This window comes from Doryrhamphus excisus, linkage group LG19 (genome assembly GCF_037039965.1).
Source record: "Doryrhamphus excisus strain RoL-2023G ecotype Guam linkage group LG19, RoL_Dexc_Guam_v1.1, whole genome shotgun sequence".
Classification (NCBI taxonomy): Eukaryota; Metazoa; Chordata; class Actinopteri; order Syngnathiformes; family Syngnathidae; genus Doryrhamphus; species Doryrhamphus excisus.
The window spans coordinates 13483884-13503941 of NC_136375.1; the positions used below are offsets into that span (position 1 = coordinate 13483884).

Genomic DNA, 20058 nt, shown 5'->3' on the forward strand with positions numbered 1-20058 from the left:
CCGGCGACTTTTTCTCTCATGCTTGGAACCCTGCGGCTTATCCGGCCGGCCATGCAGCGAATATGTTGTCACCTTCTGCTCTCGCATCATCTTGTGCGCTTCCGACCAGCGCCCTCATCATGGTGAGGGGATTGGGAAATGGCGATTAATCATGATTAATCACTCATTAATCATGATTAATCATGATTAATCATGATTCAACTACTTTGATTCAAGTTTGTTCCTCCTGGTGTGCACAAGCTACTTTTTAAAAGAGGAGAAATAAAATTGGTTCGGGTTACGGGTACCGTAGTGGTCTTGACAAGCAGATAGTTGTCAGTTTAGTATCATTCAGAAAAAATAATAACATATTATCATAATAAATGACATTGAAAAATAAAGAAAACAACAAATCAAATCCTTTGACAGCAGTCAGGTTACAAATCATTCAAAATCAATAGGGTGCTTGCTTCAAACGACCATATGGAAATGCCTTTCAGGACACTCAAGAAAAGTAACACACGGATATGGATTTTTTTCACCGGCGCTACATGATGCCTGTCATGCTCAGGCCACACACATCATTCAAAATCAATAGAGATCTTTGGCAAAACTGGACAAGAAAAAAAAAAGCCTAAAAAGCTCCCTTGAGTTCTGTAAAATGTCATGGAACACGGCTCCCATTTGTCCCTTTGTGTCATTCAAGCGTAAAAAGAAGTGAACCGCTGCTGCTCTTAGGACGTGGAAACACTAAAAGCACAGCCTTGGCCTTTGATGACGACTGAGGAAGGCCTCTGAGATTTTTGACTTTAGTAGTCGTAGTTGACGTAGTAGTTGTTTACAATTAGCATAAATGCTTTAAGGCTGTAATTCCACACAGAGTTCAAATATTAGAATTTTAGGGGGTCAATCCACTAGATTGGACTCAATAAGTTATGAAGTGACTCATCATATTCACTGCTCTGATCGTGCTTTGACCTGGTGCCGTAGCGTTGTAGCGTTTTTGTATCCTCGTTCAAACATATTCCTCCTGCTCGAGCAGTTTACTCGTAACAGAGACAAATGGGCGGGTTCTCCCTGAGCCAATAAGGACTGTCGACTCGTCTTCAGCGTGAGTATACGACACGCTCTACTGGTAGTAAATACAATACCAAACATACAACAGAGTCCAGGTAGAGCGCTCTAATACACCACAAGGACTAGGAATAGCTAAAAACATGGCGCCTGTGATGGTCATAAGTGTTCATTTGACATATGAATCCTTATATTAATTATGCTGCATTGTGCATTATGCTGTCTTTATTACATACATGTAATAATTACACAATTGATAATAATAAAATTGCATTTTTTTCTTTTCAATGTAGACGTTGTTGGTCTACTAAGATAATAAACCAGGGGTCTCAAACTTGCAGCCTGTGGGCCAAATGCGGCCCGCAGGATGCTAGTTTGAGGCCCCCGCCTGAATAGTTTAATATAGATACCGTGTGGTTTCATGAATCCAGAAATGACAGCTTAAAGCTGCGTGCACACCGGACACAATTGTCGCGATTTTGCCCCGCCCATACGCGAGCGAGCCCGCCTGTTTTGCTTTTTCTCTCATCATCCATGGCCGAGATCAAAACACTGAAATAGTGTTTTCTTTTTTTTTTAAACCTGATGTGGCCCAGCCTCACCCAGACCCTAAATTGAGTTTGAGATCCCTGTAATAAACCATGGTGTGCCTTATGCCAAATGTTTAGTGAATGGGCCGCCAATCATGGGGTCAGAAATGGTGACACGGAGCTGTTTAGCAACTTGTACCATGGATTGCTCCCAGTTGAGCCCACCTTCCCTTGGGTGTCGGCATCCAATCACATAAGCGGAGGAGTGCAAGAGCTGCAATGAGCACTCGGGAGTGACACGCAATCAACGTGGAGCTTCTGAAGATGTACAGGGGAGAAAATGAAGCTGGCCAAAAGGATAGGGGAGGGTCTTTACACAAAGGGGTCGTTACGCCTCATTTCTCCGTCCCGTGCTGCCAAAACAGCCTCGCACACACTACAGTGGTTTTAATTAGGCCCTGCGCACACCGCCTACCCGCCTCAAGCACTTTGCAACTTTGGGCAACAGCCCTGCAGAGGGGATGCGGGAAGCTGAGGGATGCTGGAATATGTGGATGAGTGGGTGGAGTGTGTGTGTGTGTGTGTGTGTGTGGCTCACCTTGAACTCACGGCAACGTGGGGAGTTTTATACGCAGCCACATGGATAATGAGCAGCTGGAGTTTTGGTGATTTCCTGCGAGAGGGACATAAAGGGGAATCAGCAGTCTTCAGGAGTCATTATATTGCTGCTGTCACTGCATTAAAAGTAGCGGTCACTTCACACCAAAAAACTCCCTGACAAGAAGGAGCGAGCGTGGAAACTCCCTGCAGGCATGTTTTGGTTTAAACCAGGGGTCTCAAACTCAATTTACCTGGGGGGCCACTGGAGCTAGGGTCTGGGCAAGGCTGGGCCGCATCAGGTTTTCAAAAAAAAACAAAAACGCATTTATTAAAAACAGAAAAATATACAAACTTTTTCAGTGCTTTGGTTCCGATTTTCTACAATAAAAGCTCTGATAAAACATTCCACTGTTCTCAAATATCTTAATTTTTATTTTTCTGCACAAAATAAGATGAAAAATAAATAAACAAATCAAGAATAAAGAAAATCAATCAATCAGTAATAAATAAATAAATATAATAATAATAATAATAAAACAGCAAATAATAAAAACTTAAGAAACCACATATAGTTGGTGGGTAGACAAATTATTTTTTTCAGATTAAAATGAACAAAGCATTATTAGAGCCCTGTAGACATGACAAAACACGACTATAGTCACATTTATACTTTTTTTTATTTACAACATATTGCGCAACTGCAGGGTCTTGAGACACATGCTAACTCGCAAACGAGAGAGCTAGCGACCTAAACGGTAGCCTTCAAGTTATTTCCTTTAAACTTAAATAGCCAAAAACTTACCACTTCCACACGGATAGGGAGGATAACTATTAACAGTTATTTAACCTTTAAAATGAACATTAATCAAACGTAATATTTTTTTCTGGGTACCTGATACCATACAGCATCCATATCAAACTTGCGCGGACCGCACTAACGTTAAACTTTCATATCAAGGCGGGGGCCTCAAACTAGTGTCCTGCGGGCCACATTTGGCCCGCGGGCCGTGTGTTTGAGACCCCTGGTTTAAACAAAGACCAGCTTGCAGACGCATTTCCGCATTAACCCAATGGCGACATTGGCCAATAAAAGCGGGATTGACGTCCACGTCCGCGTGGTGACCTGAAACAGCAGCCAAAGTGGGCAGAAACTCTCACGCCGCACCAAACTAATATCTTACACGTGATCGTATGCGTTGGAGCTGTAATTGATTTCTACTTTAGCAATCAATAGTGGTTAGTGGTTGTACGACCGATAAGGATGTTAAAATGTGACCTAAAAAACATTTGGACCCTGGAACGGATTCTTTCTCTTTTATTTCCTGTGGGAAAAAGTGCTTTGAAATGGAAAAGCGTTTCCATTAAAGTCAACACATCCCTCCGTCACAAGACGCTAATGAACAGGCGATTGCTCTGTTCCCACGTTCCACCAAAAGTCACACTACCAGGCCCGTAATGGATGTTCTCAGAGTATCCAGGAGGGATGGAGGAATGGCGCCTTGAATTAATCATGGTGGCGGCGAAGATGACAGATGACGAAGGTTAACACGAGGCAGGAAGCCAGTCGTGGAAGTCGCTAAAGTGAGCGCAACGTTGAGCTCAGGTGCGGCTGTAGCTGACCTAGCAAGTATGGCCGTGCAGTGGTATTGATCGCTCCGCTCTGCCGATAAATAAAAGCAGGATATTGACAGAGCGTTGATTTGATTGTGGTTGGTCACTGACGTGCGTGTTTGTGAAAGTGCCGACTTGAATCTTTCTTGCACCCAATATGAATACATTTATGTAATGTATGATAATATGAAGGTTTCATTCTCAACTCAAGGACCATTTGTTCCATTTCTCCTTGCCATTCCCACACTTTGCCCCATTTTACGCAATGCACCATTCCGCCTTAAACTATGAGTACAGTAGTCCCTCCTTTATGGCACTTCATTGCTTCCTGACAGAGATTAATGAATATCCACCATATATAGAATTCAATGTTAATAAATTGAATATCTTCATAGTTACTTAATCTGTATTTCGGCCTACCCCCCCACAGCTAACCAAGGTCGTGTTGTGATAACAAATTCTCCCAAAGTTTGCTGCAACGGGACACTCTGACCTCCATTATTTCTTCATGGACACCTGTTGTTGTTGTCCCTGTCCCTGATGTCCTCAGGCTAAACACACACATATATTTACACACACGTATTCAAACACACATCCCTTCCCGCATCCAACGCCTTCGCCACTATATCGTGACTATATCGTGACTAGACCGTGCTGGGATCTCCACCTTTCGTTTCCCCATTGTGGCGCTAGTCTTGTGTTCATGATGTGGAAAAATGTGTTTACTTGTGCAAATGTACACTGAGGTTTTTTTAACAGTCCCACACTGTACTCCTTCTATAAGGAGCTTAGTTTGGGGTTTGTATTTGTTCCCGTTCCTCCCCCTCCTTCATTGCCCAATCATCCTGTCCCATTCACCTCTTGTCTCACTGTATGTTGTATATGTATGTATGGATGGACGCCTAAAGGCATCTCTCTTGCTTATGTATAGAAAACTTGATCATTTATTTCATTTTCTACTGCTTATCCTCATGAGGGTCGTGGGGGGTGTTGGAGCCTATCCCAGCTGTCTTCGGGCAAGAGGCGGGGTACACTCCGGACTGGTGGCCAGCCAATCCCAGGGCACATATAGACAAACAACCATTCACACTCACATTCATACCTATGGACAATTTAGAGTCACCGATTAACCTAGCATGTTTTTGGAATGTGGGAGGAAACCGGAATTCCCGGTGAAAACCCACACACGCGCGGGGAGAACATGCAAACTCCACACAGAGATGGCCAAGAGAGGGATTGAACTCATGTCTCCTAGCTGTGAGGTCTGCGCGCTAACCACTCGACCACCATGCAGCCCAAAAACTTGATCATGACTTTCGAAATATGGCTTTTAACATGATTAGAGCCCTGTAGACATGAAATAACACCCCTATAGTCACTGTGACGCTCCTTTTAAACATTGTTTACATCAAATTGCAACTCTTATGCTGCAGCAACCCAGGGGAGGAAGTTCCAGTCGTGCTTAAAATAAGCAAAAAATACCATACGTTTTACATGTAATCATCAATCTTGTTGGAGGTTTTAGGAGGCGTTTCAGTAGCAGCCTTTCTAGGCGCAACAGGTGTGTCCCATGATGTTCTTTTTATCTGTTTGGATATCTTTAGAAGGCAAATAAAAGAGAAAGACATGTGTTGATGTCCCACATAAGGATTGGGGATGATGACAACTGGGCCAAGTTTACAAAAGCCAACAATGGTTGTGTTAAGAGAGACACACTTTTGTTTTTTTGTGGGAAACAGCTGATTGGCCCCGCCCCCTTGTGGATCATATACACAGGTGCAGGTGTGCTTTGCTGCGTTGGTCGTCTGCAGGCTCGTCGTCATGCTCAGCTGCTTCCTGCCGGCATGACGCTGAGCAGCAGCCTAATTTTTCCTGGTGTGTTCAGCTGCCTTGTTTTCGGTTTTGTTTTGTTTTTGTCTGGTTTAGCAGTTGCAGCAATGTTGGTCTGTTCACCTCACTGTCCTATTATTTGTTTGGGCCGGCGCTTCAGGACCTCTTTCACCTCTTTTTAGTTTATTCATTAATAAACCCGAGCGACTTGATTTTTCAATAAGTTACTTTGCCCTAGGTCGTAACACTGTGAAAGTATATCTTTGAATATGACCTTCACAACTCACGACTAAGTGGAGAAGCACTTCCATGAGCATCTAGCATCCTTGATGTGTAGTCTTATCAGCATTGTCATGGAAATGCATGTACACGAGAACACCAGATAAGAAACAATATGCATAAAATTTCAGTCCTTTGCCGGATGCTACACAAGCGCTTGGGGTGTATAGGCGATGACAACCATAGATAATATTTCATTTTGACTCAACAAAATGGATTTAATGGACAAAAAGGCAAGGAAAGTCAGTAGTTGGAAATGATCTGAAGAGGAGAAAAAAAAAAAAGCCAGGAGTCATTTAACAAATTGGTAGCCGTTCACCTTGAAGCGCATTATTAAAGCTTGTGGAGTGGCGAGCATTCAAATCATACACTCATCCATCTGTCAGCGGGCATCCTTTGATGTGCACTGAATCGTGCACACCTCGTCCCTGTAGAAACATCTCCAGTGGCGAAAACTTGATCATGACTTTCGAAATATGGCTTTTAACATGATTAGAGCCCTGTAGACATGAAATAACACCCCTATAGTCACTGTGACGCTCCTTTTAAACATTGTTTACATCAAATTGCAACTCTTATGCTGCAGCAACCCAGGAAGGAAGTTCCAGTCGTGCTTAAAATAAGCAAAAAAATATTTTACATGTAATTATGAAAGTGCCTGTCCTTCTGTGGGACATCAACACATGTATTTCTCTTTTCTTTGCCTTCTAAAGATATCCAAACAGGTAAAAAGAGGCAGCTTATTAAAGCACGTCATGGGACACACCTATTGCGCCTAGAAAGGCTGCTACAGTGTATGCGAATAAAAGATGAACGGTGGCCCATAGTAACATGCTAGCGCCATCGTCCATATCAACTTCCTCCTTCAGATTCCCTCAAATATATTCCACTCCGCAGGATTCTTTCTCTTCAATTCTGTCCAATGAGCATCCCACACTCGTGCACACCTGTCAACACGTTCCCTAGGAAACTACCCTATTTGACCTGCCGCCCTCACGTTTTCATCATTTACCCGCCCTTGGTGCTGTTGAAAATTCAGCTTCCCTTATTCTCCATCCTTTCTCTTCCTTTAAATGCAAGTGTTGACAGGTGTGCACTCTGTTAGGTCACAGAGAGAAATGTATACAAGAATGGGAATCAGGCAGAGCCAATGAGACAATAAGGAGTCTATGTATGTATGTATGTGAACTAGCCACACTGTTCCACAATAAGCCTGCAAAACAGACGCGGATAAGAACTTGTCAAATTTGATCAGCGATGAATTATGCATCGGCGGAATTATGCATCAGCGGCCGGTTCCAGCGTGTTCCAGCCTTCATCTCTTCATCTTCTGTCTTTGTAATCACACACTGCTGTCTGGGAAGCGCCTTCATATGAATTATGTGCATACTTTTTGTGGGAATATGTCCTATTGTCTCACAATGCGATCCAGACAGCTTGTTTTAGCATTCTGCCGCTTGTGCCGCTCTGATCACATGGGAGCGCTGGAGCCTATCCCAGGTGTCAATCACATGGATGGTGTTTTCCTATCTATCCATCCGTGGTTGTTTGTCTATATGTGCCCTGTGGTTGGCTGGCGACCAGTCCAGGGTGTACACCGCCTCTCGCCCAAAGATAGCTGGGATAGGCTCCAGCACCCCCGCGACCCTCGTGAGGAAAAAGCGGCAGAAAATGAATGAATGAATGAATGTCCTATTGTCTCACAATGCAATCCAGACAGCTTGTTTTAGCATCCTGCCGCTTGTGCTGCTCTGATCACATGGGAGTGCTGGAGTCTATCCCAGGTGTCAATCACATGGATGGTGTTTACCTATCCATCCATCCGTGGTTATTTGTCTATATGTGCCCTGCCATCGGCTGGCGACCAGTCCAGGGTGTACACTGCCTCTCGCCCAAAGACAGCTGGGATAGGCTCCAGCACCCCCGCGACCCTCGTGAGGAAAAAGCGGCAGAAAATGAATGAATGAATGTCCTATTGTCTCACAATGCGATCCAGACAGCTTGTTTTAGCATTGTGCAGCTTGTGCCGCTCTGATCACATGGGACCGCTGGAGCCTATCCCAGGTGTGAATCACATGGATGATGTTTTCCTATCCATCCATCCGTGGTTATTTGTCTATATGTGCCCTGCCATCGGCTGGCGACCAGTCCAGGGTGTACACCGCCTCTCGCCCAAAGACAGCTGGGATAGGCTCCAGCACCCCCGCGACCATCGTGAGGAAAAAGCGGCAGAAAATGAATGAATGAATGAATGTCCTATTGTCTCACAATGCGATCCAGACAGCTTGTTTTAGCATTCTGCCGCTTGTACTGCTCTGATCACATGGGAGCGCTGGAGTCTATCCCAGGTGTCAATCACATGGATGGTGTTTTTCTATTGATCCACCCGTGGTTGTTTGTCTATATGTGCGCTGCCATTGACTGGCGACCAGTCCAGGGTGTACACTGCCTCTCGCCCAAAGACAGCTGGGATAGGCTCCAGCACCCCCGCGACCCTCGTGAGGAAAAAGCGGCAGAAAATGAATGAATGAATGTCCTATTGTCTCACAATGCAATCCAGACAGCTTGTTTTAGCATTGTGCAGCTTGTGCCGCTCTGATCACATGGGACCGCTGGAGCCTATCCCAGGTGTCAATCACATGGATGGTGTTTTCCTATCCATCCATCCGTGGTTATTTGTCTATATGTGCCCTGCCATCGGCTGGCGACCAGTCCAGGGTGTACTCCGCCTCTCGCCCAAAGACAGCAGGGATAGGCTCCAGCACCCCCGCGACCCTCGTGAGGAAAAAGCGGCAGAAAATGAATGAATGAATGAATGAATGAATGAATGTCCTATTGTCTCACAATGCGAGCGCTGGCGACCAGTCCAGGGTGTACACCGCCTCTCGAAGTTAGCTGGGATAGGCTCCAGCATACCCTTGTGAGGATAAGCGGTTTAGCCCTCAGCAACAGGGACGATAGCCCGGGATCATGTTAAAGCTGTCAGATAAATGATCGTCCTTTTAGATGGCAACGCACCTTTGTGAGGTGTTCAAACCCTTGTCATTGCAAGCTGTTATTTTGAGGCGGGAAAGAGCTGCCAAAAGGATTATGTGGTGACGGCTTGACAGCAGACACGAGATCGATATGTGACTAATGCGATCGGTCTTCCACCGTGAACCACCGACTCGACACAGCAGGTTTTTTTTTCCTCCACCAAGACTCAGTGGGATCCGATGTGTGATACTCGGTGCTGTCACTCATGTGGATCCACTGTGAGGAACACGAGGCTGTCAGTAACAATCCACCACGCCGCCACCGCGCACCTGCAGCTCGATCTCATGAGAACAGACCAACTCTTGTGTTTGTGAACTGTGCTCCACCTCCATCTTGCTCATGCTACTTTTCCCCATTTCCCCTATTTTTTTTTTTTTTTGCTCCACATTTTCCAGGAGGCGGATTCTGCTCCTGCTGAAAGTTAATGAAATTGTCACAGCACCTTAGGAAATCGCCAGCGTGTAAGCAATAACATCTGGCGAGGAGATGGCGCATGTAATGTCCGCTGAGCCTCGATACACACACATACACGCAGATGCACACGTGCCTGTTAATGAATGGAGATACACACACACACACACACACACACACACACACACACACACAGACTTGACATATACTGAAGCATGCATGAAAAAAGATTACACTGAAAAAATGTGAATGAATTAAGTTCTCTCATCCTGAGCACAGTCTTCCATCCCGGGCCTAGCGTGCTGTACTGTTCTGCACTCCCACATTCTGTCTTTCAAATCAATGTCAATGTGAGAAATTCTAACAAACGCATAAAATCCACATTATTCACATTGAAAGACGACATCTTTCAATGTATTTTCCTCTTTTTAACATATGAGTACTAATCACCAACCTATCAAACAGGTGACTGATGGCGAAAAATACTTAGCACAAAAACCCATGGACGTGCGGTGGCTAGCCTACATGTGTTCTGCGTCATGTAGGACGCTTGTAAACACCCGTGTTGACCCGAACAGGAATACGCTTTATCCCGTACTGCTGCAGGAAACAACGCTATTCTGCAAAAACCGCAATGGCTTCCGTTTGGCAGCTCGACACAGCCTACACCGCTAGCATCTAGCTTAAATGTTGCATAAACAATCAAGCTATCAAAGATAGCTAAAATAGCAATAAACGTCAGAGCAACCTGGACACTGGATTTATGTTTTTTTTTTAAGTTAAGCTGGACAAATTTCTATGAAAAGAAATGATTGAACAGATGATAGCCCATGTATTTGCATTATTCCAATTCATGCCTCACATTACATAAGCCAGCTGGTGTAATGGAAAAGAAGCCTTTATTGTCCAGAAGTGAGCACACCAAGTTAAGATATGCCCTAATTAGTCCCACAAGGGGAGATTCCGATTTTTACAGCAGCAAAAGTAGAGCACAAAAAAAGCACACAGGAGCCTAGGAAGTGCAAAAACAATGTGGTACAAATGATGAATTTCCATACACTATTAAACGCTGCGTCCATGTTGATCGAGCCACAGCTCGATTGCACTTGTTTACTGCATGATTGTTGCACAGTTTTTTGCAGCAGTTTATATTAAGAGCAGCACAGCTTGTGGAACACAAACAGAGAACACAATCAGCATAAAGCACTCATCGGTAATAACGTGAAACATGTACAGTTTGCCCATGTGATTGGAATCGGTATCGGCTAATCACACTGGATGATCGGTACCGCAAAGGGCAGCATAAAACCCTGATATGATCGGTAATCATTATCATCAGCAGTCATGTTTGTACTTCCTGTTGGCATGCTTACAGCCAATAAGAAAAGAGGCTTGGCTTCTTTCCTGTTTGTGCCTTCATTTTGATCCTGTGTTTTATTGAGTCCCGCCCCTTGACTGCTAAGAGGGCGGGACCTGCATGTCATTCATTGCTAATCAATAGTGCTTTTTTTGGGAAGGACACAGCTTGGCTTCACTTCTCTTGTTTTTGGATTTTCTGTGTTGGACTTTTTGGATGTGTCTGCCAGCGTACATAATCCTCCAGGTATGCAAAACTACACTTAAATCTAATAAATAGACATTAAAAAGTAATCATAAATCAGTATCATACCGGTCGCCATTTTGAACCATTATTAAGCTGTTTCTATTGTCTGTAGTTGACTCACCAGTAGTTCCTGTTTACATCCCCTGCAGCCAATAAGAAAAGGGGCCTGTAGCAGTCTTAATTAGCCTGTGACACGATGTTCTATTTTTTTTAAACTAAGGAGCATATCTGGTTTGAAAGTGTTTGCTCAGCAGTGCTGAGAGCAGCACATTGAAGACACACACACACACACACCTCCACTCGCTCCTCCATTCTGCCTGACGGTGCTCCCCAGAGACAAGCTCGTCATGTCAGCACACTCCAGACGTTTAAAACCCCGCTGACACACGCACACAACTCAACGAGAAGCAGTAAAAAGGTGTCAAGAATACGATATTTGACTAGTGTAACTTTTTTTTTTTTTTACCTGAGCTGGGTTGGCCTTTTGAGTCGCTTCTCGGTTTGTTTTGAAAGAACCTCGATAGTCCGATGTCACTTCCTGTTGTACTTTCTGTTCATGACGATTGTTTTTTTCTGCTGTTGTAAAACATTTTCACCCCCCGTGAGTTACAGTCTGCTTTTATTGTTCAATTTTTCAATTTTATATGACATTTAGGTAAACTTGTATTGTATTAATTTGATTTATTTCCCACTCCCTGTCCGTCTTATGTCACTTCCGGTTTTATTTTCTGTTTATGATGGCTGGCTTCCCTTTCAATGTGATTCTCCTTTCTTGGTTGCTTTTATGAGAGTTCAATTTCCTGTTTTTGTGCTCTTTTTTTGCTAATTCCTGTCCTGCTGCCGCTCTTAGCTCATTTCAAGGCCGATAACATTAAAAATAGCTCTGATAACTGTTCATTTTACAAATAATAACGCTCCAATGAGGCTGTCTTCTACTAGTTGTGATGCTAACAGCCTGACGTTCCCCTGAGCTTACTTGGAAGCAAAAATTCACTTCTGGAGAAACACATTTGCTAGTTCCAAATTCTCCACAATGGGAGGAAAACAAGGACAAAAACCATCCACGAGTGGTTTGCCAGAGACCTCCGTGGCGTCACACCGGCTGCCTGGAGGGTGTACCCTAATACAGTGCACCTTGCTGGGCCACCAGGTGTCTCCTTCCGCTCTATGCTCTGCTTCTCCTGGTAGCAGTGCTAGTAGTAAAGTAGACAAAAAAAAGCTAGACGTAAAAAAGTTAGCGTTATCAGATCGGTCTTGAGAAGCGATATGGGAATGTGTTTGGGGAAAAAAATAAGCATATGTAAAATATAAATAACTTCTTAGCATATCTATATGTGTTGCTCTCAGAGATATCAAAGTGGAAGAGTTGCATCCTTTCAGTTTTTACTTTGCGGCCCTCACTGGAAAACGTTGCCCCCCCCCCAACCCCCAGTGTATTTACGTAGTTAGCGTTTTCCCAAATTGTAGCCCATTTGAGTGTTTTTTCTCTTGCGTTCCGCAAGCTTTCAGGACGATTACTGAGCAGTGTGGTCTGAAAATAAGGTACAGAGGCAGAGGCGGCATGTTGTGGAAATAATATCAACACCGTTCAGCTCAAGGTGAAAGTCCTTTCACTCTGTACCTTTGCATCGCAGGCAAATAAAAGACATCTACGCTTTTTTTTCCAGGAAGGTACATGATGGTTTCTTTTCATGCGTTACCAGTGGAGGTGATTAGAATTCCGCTCCCTCGCCCGTGGAAAAGCAGCCGTGTAAATCAAATCTGCTGCCTTTTATGAAGGAGAGGCAGCAACACTTTTGGAATATTCATTGTGCATCAATAATTAATTTGTTTTCTCAGCCTAAAGTGATTGTGGCCCTATTTCATTCGGGCATGTATCCGTGGCAAACAAGTCCTGCTGGATGGAGTGCCGCTTGGCTATCCTTCACGTGCACACTCCTCCATGCAGCACTCTCGGCCTGCCAAACGAAGAACTGTTTCTTTTTTCCCAAACAGCCAATTAGCCACATCTGCTTGTATCCTCACACAGGTACAAACAGTGATTACCTCTGGCCTTTGGAGCGGCGCAGCCCGCTCGCATACTGCATGTGTAATTTGGCGCCCATTCCTGCAAAGCAAGTTAACTTGTGCACCGGTGTTACCCTCACAATCCCGCCCACCCCCCCCCACCCACTCTTTTGCTCGCAATCTGAAAATCGTGTAATATAGCGAGTGGAGTGCAATTTGCAGCGCTCCCGAGAAAAATGTATTTTCTCGGCCCAGAGCAGTCGAGGACACGCGCGGGCTAACACGAGGCTGCGCTTTTGCAATATTTTATAGGGAGATAATTACGTTCTCAGACATGGAGCAGACAAGAAGCGGGGCACACTACACCGGAATGTCTGTGCTCACTTTAGGTGCCGATATTCACATTCAAGTGAATCTTTTTCTCATTTTTAAAAGTGGCATAGCTCCATTCATTTCTTTGGATTAGTGCTCAGTGCTACATTTATGGTCACTACTTCTGAGTTTTGGCTAACATTAAAAATCTTTGTCAAAATGTTGCTTCATGGTACACATCTTGTGTTAATACACGGCGTGAGTCCGACTGTGTTCATGTATTTGTAAAATATTGAAAGACAAGTCATATGTAACATTACGGTCACCAAGTGTAAGGTTACATGACCTGAAGACTGCATGGAGTCAGTCATGGCATGTCCAACACAAACCTCTCCTCCCATTTCATGTGGAAGTGGTAAGTAAGCCTCGGTGAAGACCCAGGAAATGTTGGAGAGACTATGTTGGCCTGGGAATGGGATCTGTGGGGAGGCGCTGGACCAAGTAGCCAGGGGTAGGGAAGTCTGGGCTTCTCTGTTTAGGCTGCGGCCCCCACCACCCGACCTCTGATAAGCGTAAGAGGATGGTTAATTATACTTCATGGAGATTCACTTATCACGTTAAGGCCTGGAACCAATTAACTGCAATAAATGAGGGAAGAGTGTACTATAAAACTCTGACATTCCTGTTAAAAGAATCTCAATTATGTCATGGTGATACGTTCGATGCCAGTCCTGTTGGTGGCAGCAATCAAAGGACCAACTACACACAACAAGGTTTTGTCACTGTTGCTCCATCTCCTAGCTCTGGCCCCAATGCATGTAGACCATAACCGCCCCATCCCAAATACACAAATGAGCTACTGTACTATTTAGAGTGTGCGACTGTACACAATACTACTAAATACTACTCCAACAGGCAGCTGATTGCTCAAGCGTAGCTTAATTAGCACGCCGTGTTGACTCTGCGCTGTCTCACCAAAACGTCCGTGACAGAATCAATCTGACGAGTTGGCTGGAATCTGCGGGGGCGTCCGGGTGATCAATAAGGCCAATAGAAGGTTCCTGTGGTGGAACAATGGCTAGGCTGCAGTACACGGATGCAAATGGTTCATGCTTGATTACACGATGGATAGCCGGATGAACTCATATGTGATTGGAGGTCGGTGACAAAATGTCATCAAGTAGGGAGATAGGTGGTCATACCTTTTCAACACTGTACCACATCTTCTCTGGCACTAGGACTTCCACGACCAGTACTCCATAGGGAAATTAACAATTAATCAATTCCCATTTCCATAGATGGATGGATGGACTTTGATGTGATTACAAATCTTTGAAAGCGCTGGAATTTGTAGCAATTTATTCCATGAGCAAAAGGTGTGTTTGGTAGATAGAAAACTAAAGCAAGGTGGATTTATGGATGACATAACAGACAAAACGTCCTTCAAGTAAGTAAAATAATTACTGCTACAAGATCTTTTATTCATACCGATAACTTTCTGCTTCTTCAGATGGATATGGTACTGATAACCAATATTTTTTTTTCATATCTACTTTTTAAATGTAACTTTAAGTGTAGTTTGTGCACACCTGGAGATTAAAAAGAACTCAAACTAATTTGCATTTGAGCCACTTGGTGTAGCCCAGCAAGGTGCACTGTATTCAGGCACACGCTCCGAGCAGTCTGTGAGCCGCTATGGAGGTCAGGAGAATCCAAGTATGGAGTGCGAGGAGCCACCTGCTGTGGTGCAGCAAGGTGTACTGTATTCAGGCACATGCTCCGAGCAGTCGGTGTGCCGCTATGGACGTTTTACATATTTCAAATGTTGCAAGTCAGATGGCTGATATGGCTCCCCTCATGGCGGAGCAGTTGGTACAACTAGGATGCAAAATGTCTTAGTCGGAAAGTGGAATGTTTGTTTACAAGAACTCAGGCGAAGGTAGAACAGGTCGTTAACGTTTGATGGCCGCTTGATTTGCTGACCTGCACACTACGCTGCCTCACACTGACAGGAAGGTTGGCCGATATTTATTGCTGAAAATGTGTGCCTTCAAAGTAACTAGCTGGGTATTTAGGATGGAAAACACAATGGTGTCATAGCTTGAGTTCTTACCTGATCTCATTTCAAGTTTCAGAATGACAAAAACTGGGATTTTGACACCACTTGGTCCACTAACGCCATGCAAGCACAGCTCCATATAACGGAATGCTATACAGTGGTTAATTGGTGAAAAATGACTTTGGTAATGGTAATGTTTTTATTTCATTTGAACATGCATCAGATTACAATTGAATGCATCACATAATCAGTTCACAGTTCCACATGTCCAAAAGGAGTAGGAAGAAGCAAAGCTTATTAAATCCTACCCTTCCATCTGGTACTTTTACAATCAATAACTGTTACATTTGTTCACTTCCTGCTTTCCTAAAATAGTTTAAGGTTTTTTTATTTTTTGTCACGTACCGAAGTAGGAGGTGATATGAGCATCCAATGCCATAATGTGTACCATAGTAAGTGTCAATATAGTGATATATATAGCACATCATGACTGGTTCAAGACTCTTCATCCTTGTATTTAGCAAACATCAACTGCTTGTATTGTTTCTTGAATTGGCTCATCGTTGTGCATTGTTTGATTTCCTTACTCAATCCATTCCATAGTTTGATTCCACATACCGAAATGCTATGGCTAGCATAACGTAGTCCGAGCATAGAGGTGTTTCAAATGTACTTCTTCCCTGAGATCATATTTCTTGGATGACATTTTCAGCATTATGCATTATTTTAGCTGTTTGAAGATGAACTATATCAGCAAGTTGAAGTATTTGTGATTTTAGAAATAAGGACTTAGTATGTTCTCTGTAGGCGGCATTATGAATTATCCTTACTGACCTTTTTTGCAGTACATTTAGCCATTGAAGATTGCTTTTATAGTTATTAGCCCATATTTCCACACAATAAGTAAGATATGGTAGAACCAGAGAGCAATAAAGAGTGTGGAGTGACTTTACACAGTATACTGTAGGATTCAATGTTAATAAATACATATACATGTAAATGTGACCGGGTGGGTATAGTATTAGCTTCTCTGCTAACTGCTGAATATAAAACATTTACCCCAAAGTGCTTATATGCGGTGAAGTCACAGACGCGGTTAAACGTCACATGATTGATAACCCGTGGTGAAATTTAAACGGCGCTATATTCCCGACACCCGGAGATAAAACAAAAACGGTTACGAGCCGAAAATAAAAATCGGCCCAAGTGGCCTTCTGCCATGCAAGGGCACCCACGACCATGTAAAATGGACGACCGGACCAGATTAGTCCATTAGATTTTAATAGAAGATTCCTTAATGGCCTGTTTTAAATATTGACTCCGGCGAAATGAATTTGACTTGTCAGATCTTGGAGGGAGGTCATCGAAGGACACGACCGATGAGGGAGTCGAATTTTTAAGACTGCTCGCCAAAGTTGTATATGTTTGATCATACCGTATATGATTATTTTGTTTGCGGGTACTCCGCTTTTTCCCCCCATTCCAAAAACATGTTAGCTTCATTGGCCACTCCAAATTGTCCATAGGTATGAATGTGAGTGTGAATGGTTGTTTGTCTATATGTGCCCTGTGATTGGCTGGCCTGGCCACCAGTTCAGTACCTAGTCCTATACCCCGATTCTCACCCATTGAACCTAGCGAGGATGAAACGGCGAAGAAGATGGATGGATGGTCGGGTCTGGAACCAATCCACCATGATAAACGAGAGTCGTTTTTTGAAATTGTGCACCTGAGGCAAGCCGCCCTCTGCCCTGGAACCATGGTACTCCCCAGCAAACAATTGTTGACTTTCTCACCTTTTTAAGACGTGTTTACTGGCAAGTATTTATATTTGATATCCTCCAGGAGCATACTGTACATATTTATCCGCCAACTATCCCCATATTAGTGTGGATTGTAACTTTCTTTAGTGTTATTTGGAGGTTTTGGTGCTGTTTTCGTGGAGATATAAGGTATGAGTTGTGGTGCAGGGAACAGACAGGATGGACTGCATATAGCGTCAGACCTCCAGAATCCAAATTCTTTCTCTCTCTCTCTCTTTCTCCCTCGTCCAGCCATCACATCCTCCTCTCCTCCTCCTCCTCTCCTCCTCCCAACCCGAGCAGCTGCGTCTCTCCAGCCTTTCCCTGACGCCGACTCTCCCATACTGATGAGCCCGGGGAGCCACGCGCCTCCTCCCGCCTGACGTCGCCTCTCAACCGGCCGCGGTGCCGCCGCTGGTTTGCACGTCTTGCGCAATAATTGTGACCGACAGACCCACGCACGGCACAGCACGGCACGTAAAGGAACCGGACTCGAGCAGACGCGTTCCCGGCTTGCTCTCACACCCTCCGAAGAGGAGCAGGTTTCATCCCCCAGGACCGGAGCTTTCCTAGCGGGGATACTCGGGTGATGTGACCGTGTGAGCGCACTCCTTCATCGGCATCGATCGATCGAGCTGTGATGGCTGAGCCCGGCAGCGTGGACGTGCGGACTCGTCATCGTCATCATCATCATCATCATCATCACCATCACCACCAGTGAGCGACATCTGGACCTCCAGGAGCTATGCCCGACGTGACCAAGCCGTCGTCCGCCTGCAGTCCTCGGCGTCGTCCCTCGGGTTCCCTCGGTACCTGCCTGGAGCTGATGCAAGCTTGCTTTTTGGTTTAAAAAAAAAAAAGAAAAAAAGGCCAGATACCAGAACCTTCTTGAGCAGCGTTTGGACAGCGGAATTCGACCCACCCCCTTCCCAATCGACGGCAGATTGATTTCTGCTGGATCATGCAGAGATTATTATTACGGTGAATCATAAGGATGGATCCGGTTATGTGCGTTCTGGGGCTGCTGGCGCTGGTCGTGGAGGGCATCCGTTGCCAAGGAGTGTACGGTGAGTGTGGAGATGCATGCATGCATGTTCATGACCTTGCAAAAAAAACCCAAAATAAAATAATGCTAAATAGAAATTACAAACTGCAACTATGTTGTACTGTAATACCTCCAGTACTGGATGACCCAAATGGGAATTTTGCATAAAACCTCATCACCATCATTACCTCTCTAGCTTCCACTCTATTATGTGATATTTCTCAGTCACCCCCCCCCCCCCCACTTACTTTGTGCAACCGGTGTTACAAACAGACGGTGCCTCACATTTGAGTCGCCGTCCTCCACCATCCAGAAGCCACTCTGAGGACATCATGATTCATGGCTGCTATCAAGGAAGCAGCCTTCCTAGGCACTTTACTTTAACCCCCCCCCACCCCCCACATCCTAAGCCGCGGCTGAGAAGTCACATAGATGATGCTTGTTGTTGTTGCCAGGCACCGCTAGGAGATGTGTTGCCATGTTGTGTGCAGGAATGATGGGGGGGTGTTATCTACCAAAAAAAAAAACAAAAAAACAAAAGAAGGTCTGCTGAATGTTGCCTCATGCATGCTCGGGTTTAATCATCTCACCTCCATCGTTGCTGGAGAGGATCTCTGCGCGTAGGTGGTGGTGTTTGGAGTGATCCTGCAAGCATCTAATATTGATGTTGCAAGAAATCACAGTCCACGGCAGGCAGGCAGGCAGGGACGCAGGCGAGATGGCGAGCGTGACGCAGGCCCATCCGACCCCCACGTCAGTGACTCGGCCGTGGAGGAAAGCGAGTATGGCATCAAGCGGGGCCCCAAGAATGGAACAGATGGAGCTGTTTATTTTTGGTGCATTCTTAAAGGGGACCTACGATGCTTTTTTCCTCTTTTCTCACCTATAAATGGAGTTAGAATGTTGGATTTGCAGGAAACAATCCAGCTGGAATAGGTGCAGATTCTGGAAGATCTAGAAAGTTTTCTGTGCTGGTTATAGTGTGTAGCCGCTCTATAGGAGTCCATACTTCAATGACTACTGTATCATCACTACTGTAAGCTGTCATTGGTGAGGAACTCTGACTTATTGCCATAAAAGTGTAAAAAGAAGCGTTTATCAAGTGGAAATGTAAATGACTCTGACTCTTGTGAGGTCATGGTGTCTTTCAGTTTTGGATCCTTTGACCTTTGGTTGCAGCAGGACCATGTTGCCTTTTCACGGGGGACTTTTTCTATCCTTAAGATGAGGTTGCTGGTCCTGGAACTGGCACATAGCGTGACATGAACTGGGCACGTACTGTAAACACGGGTAGTACCTTGAGGGACTATGGACTAGGACTAAACTCCTATACTCTCAGAACATCCATCAAAAAAAGGAAATAGTTTTTGTACCATGGCACTCTTACGCTTCGGGAACATACTTGTACGTTTTTGAACCTGGATCAGGTACCAACAGTTAGCATGGAAATGATAAAGGGTACAGGGTCCAGACATAGTTAGTACCTTGAGGGACTATGGACGATACTCTCAGACCAAACGTCCATTGTTAGGTTAAAGGTTATGCTGTACCTTTGGGCTAACCTGACGCAGGTACAAGCAGTTAGCTTGGAGTCCTAAAGGGTACAAAACCCAAATGAGACACCAGACCACAGATTTCATTTTCTTCCGCTTAGCCTCACGAGGGTCGCAGCTGTCTTTGGGCGAGAGGCGGGGTACACCTCGGACTGATGGCCAGCCAATCACAGGGCACATATAGACAAACAACCATTCACACTCACATTCATACCTATGGACAATGAAGCTAACATGTTTTTGGAATGTGGGAGGAAACCGGAGTCCCTGGAAAAAGCAGAACACGCAGGGATAACATGCAAACTCCACACAGAGAAGGCCGAGGGT

At 44.7% G+C, this 20058-nt stretch overlaps 1 protein-coding gene and 1 long non-coding RNA gene across 5 annotated transcripts in view; one reads left to right on the forward strand and one right to left on the reverse strand.

Moving 5' to 3' along the window:
- LOC131107465 (uncharacterized) overlaps positions 1-11465 on the reverse strand; it is a 30122-nt gene extending 18657 nt beyond the window's left edge. Inside the window, exons 1-2 of the long non-coding RNA XR_009120260.2 lie at positions 11420-11465; positions 2182-2256 (exon numbers count right to left, since the gene is read on the reverse strand). This is a non-coding gene — a long non-coding RNA (uncharacterized LOC131107465). The remainder of the gene's footprint in view (positions 1-2181; positions 2257-11419) is intronic.
- The window catches only part of LOC131107463 (MAM domain-containing glycosylphosphatidylinositol anchor protein 2), a 165416-nt gene continuing 156161 nt past the window's right edge, over positions 10804-20058 (forward strand). For all 4 annotated transcript variants that reach the window (XM_058057536.2, XM_058057538.2, XM_058057535.2 and 1 more), the window contains exons 1-2: positions 10804-10953; positions 17386-18200. In XM_058057536.2, the coding sequence (XP_057913519.2) occupies positions 18128-18200 (73 nt within the window). In that variant the 5' untranslated portion in view covers positions 10804-10953; positions 17386-18127. The remainder of the gene's footprint in view (positions 10954-17385; positions 18201-20058) is intronic.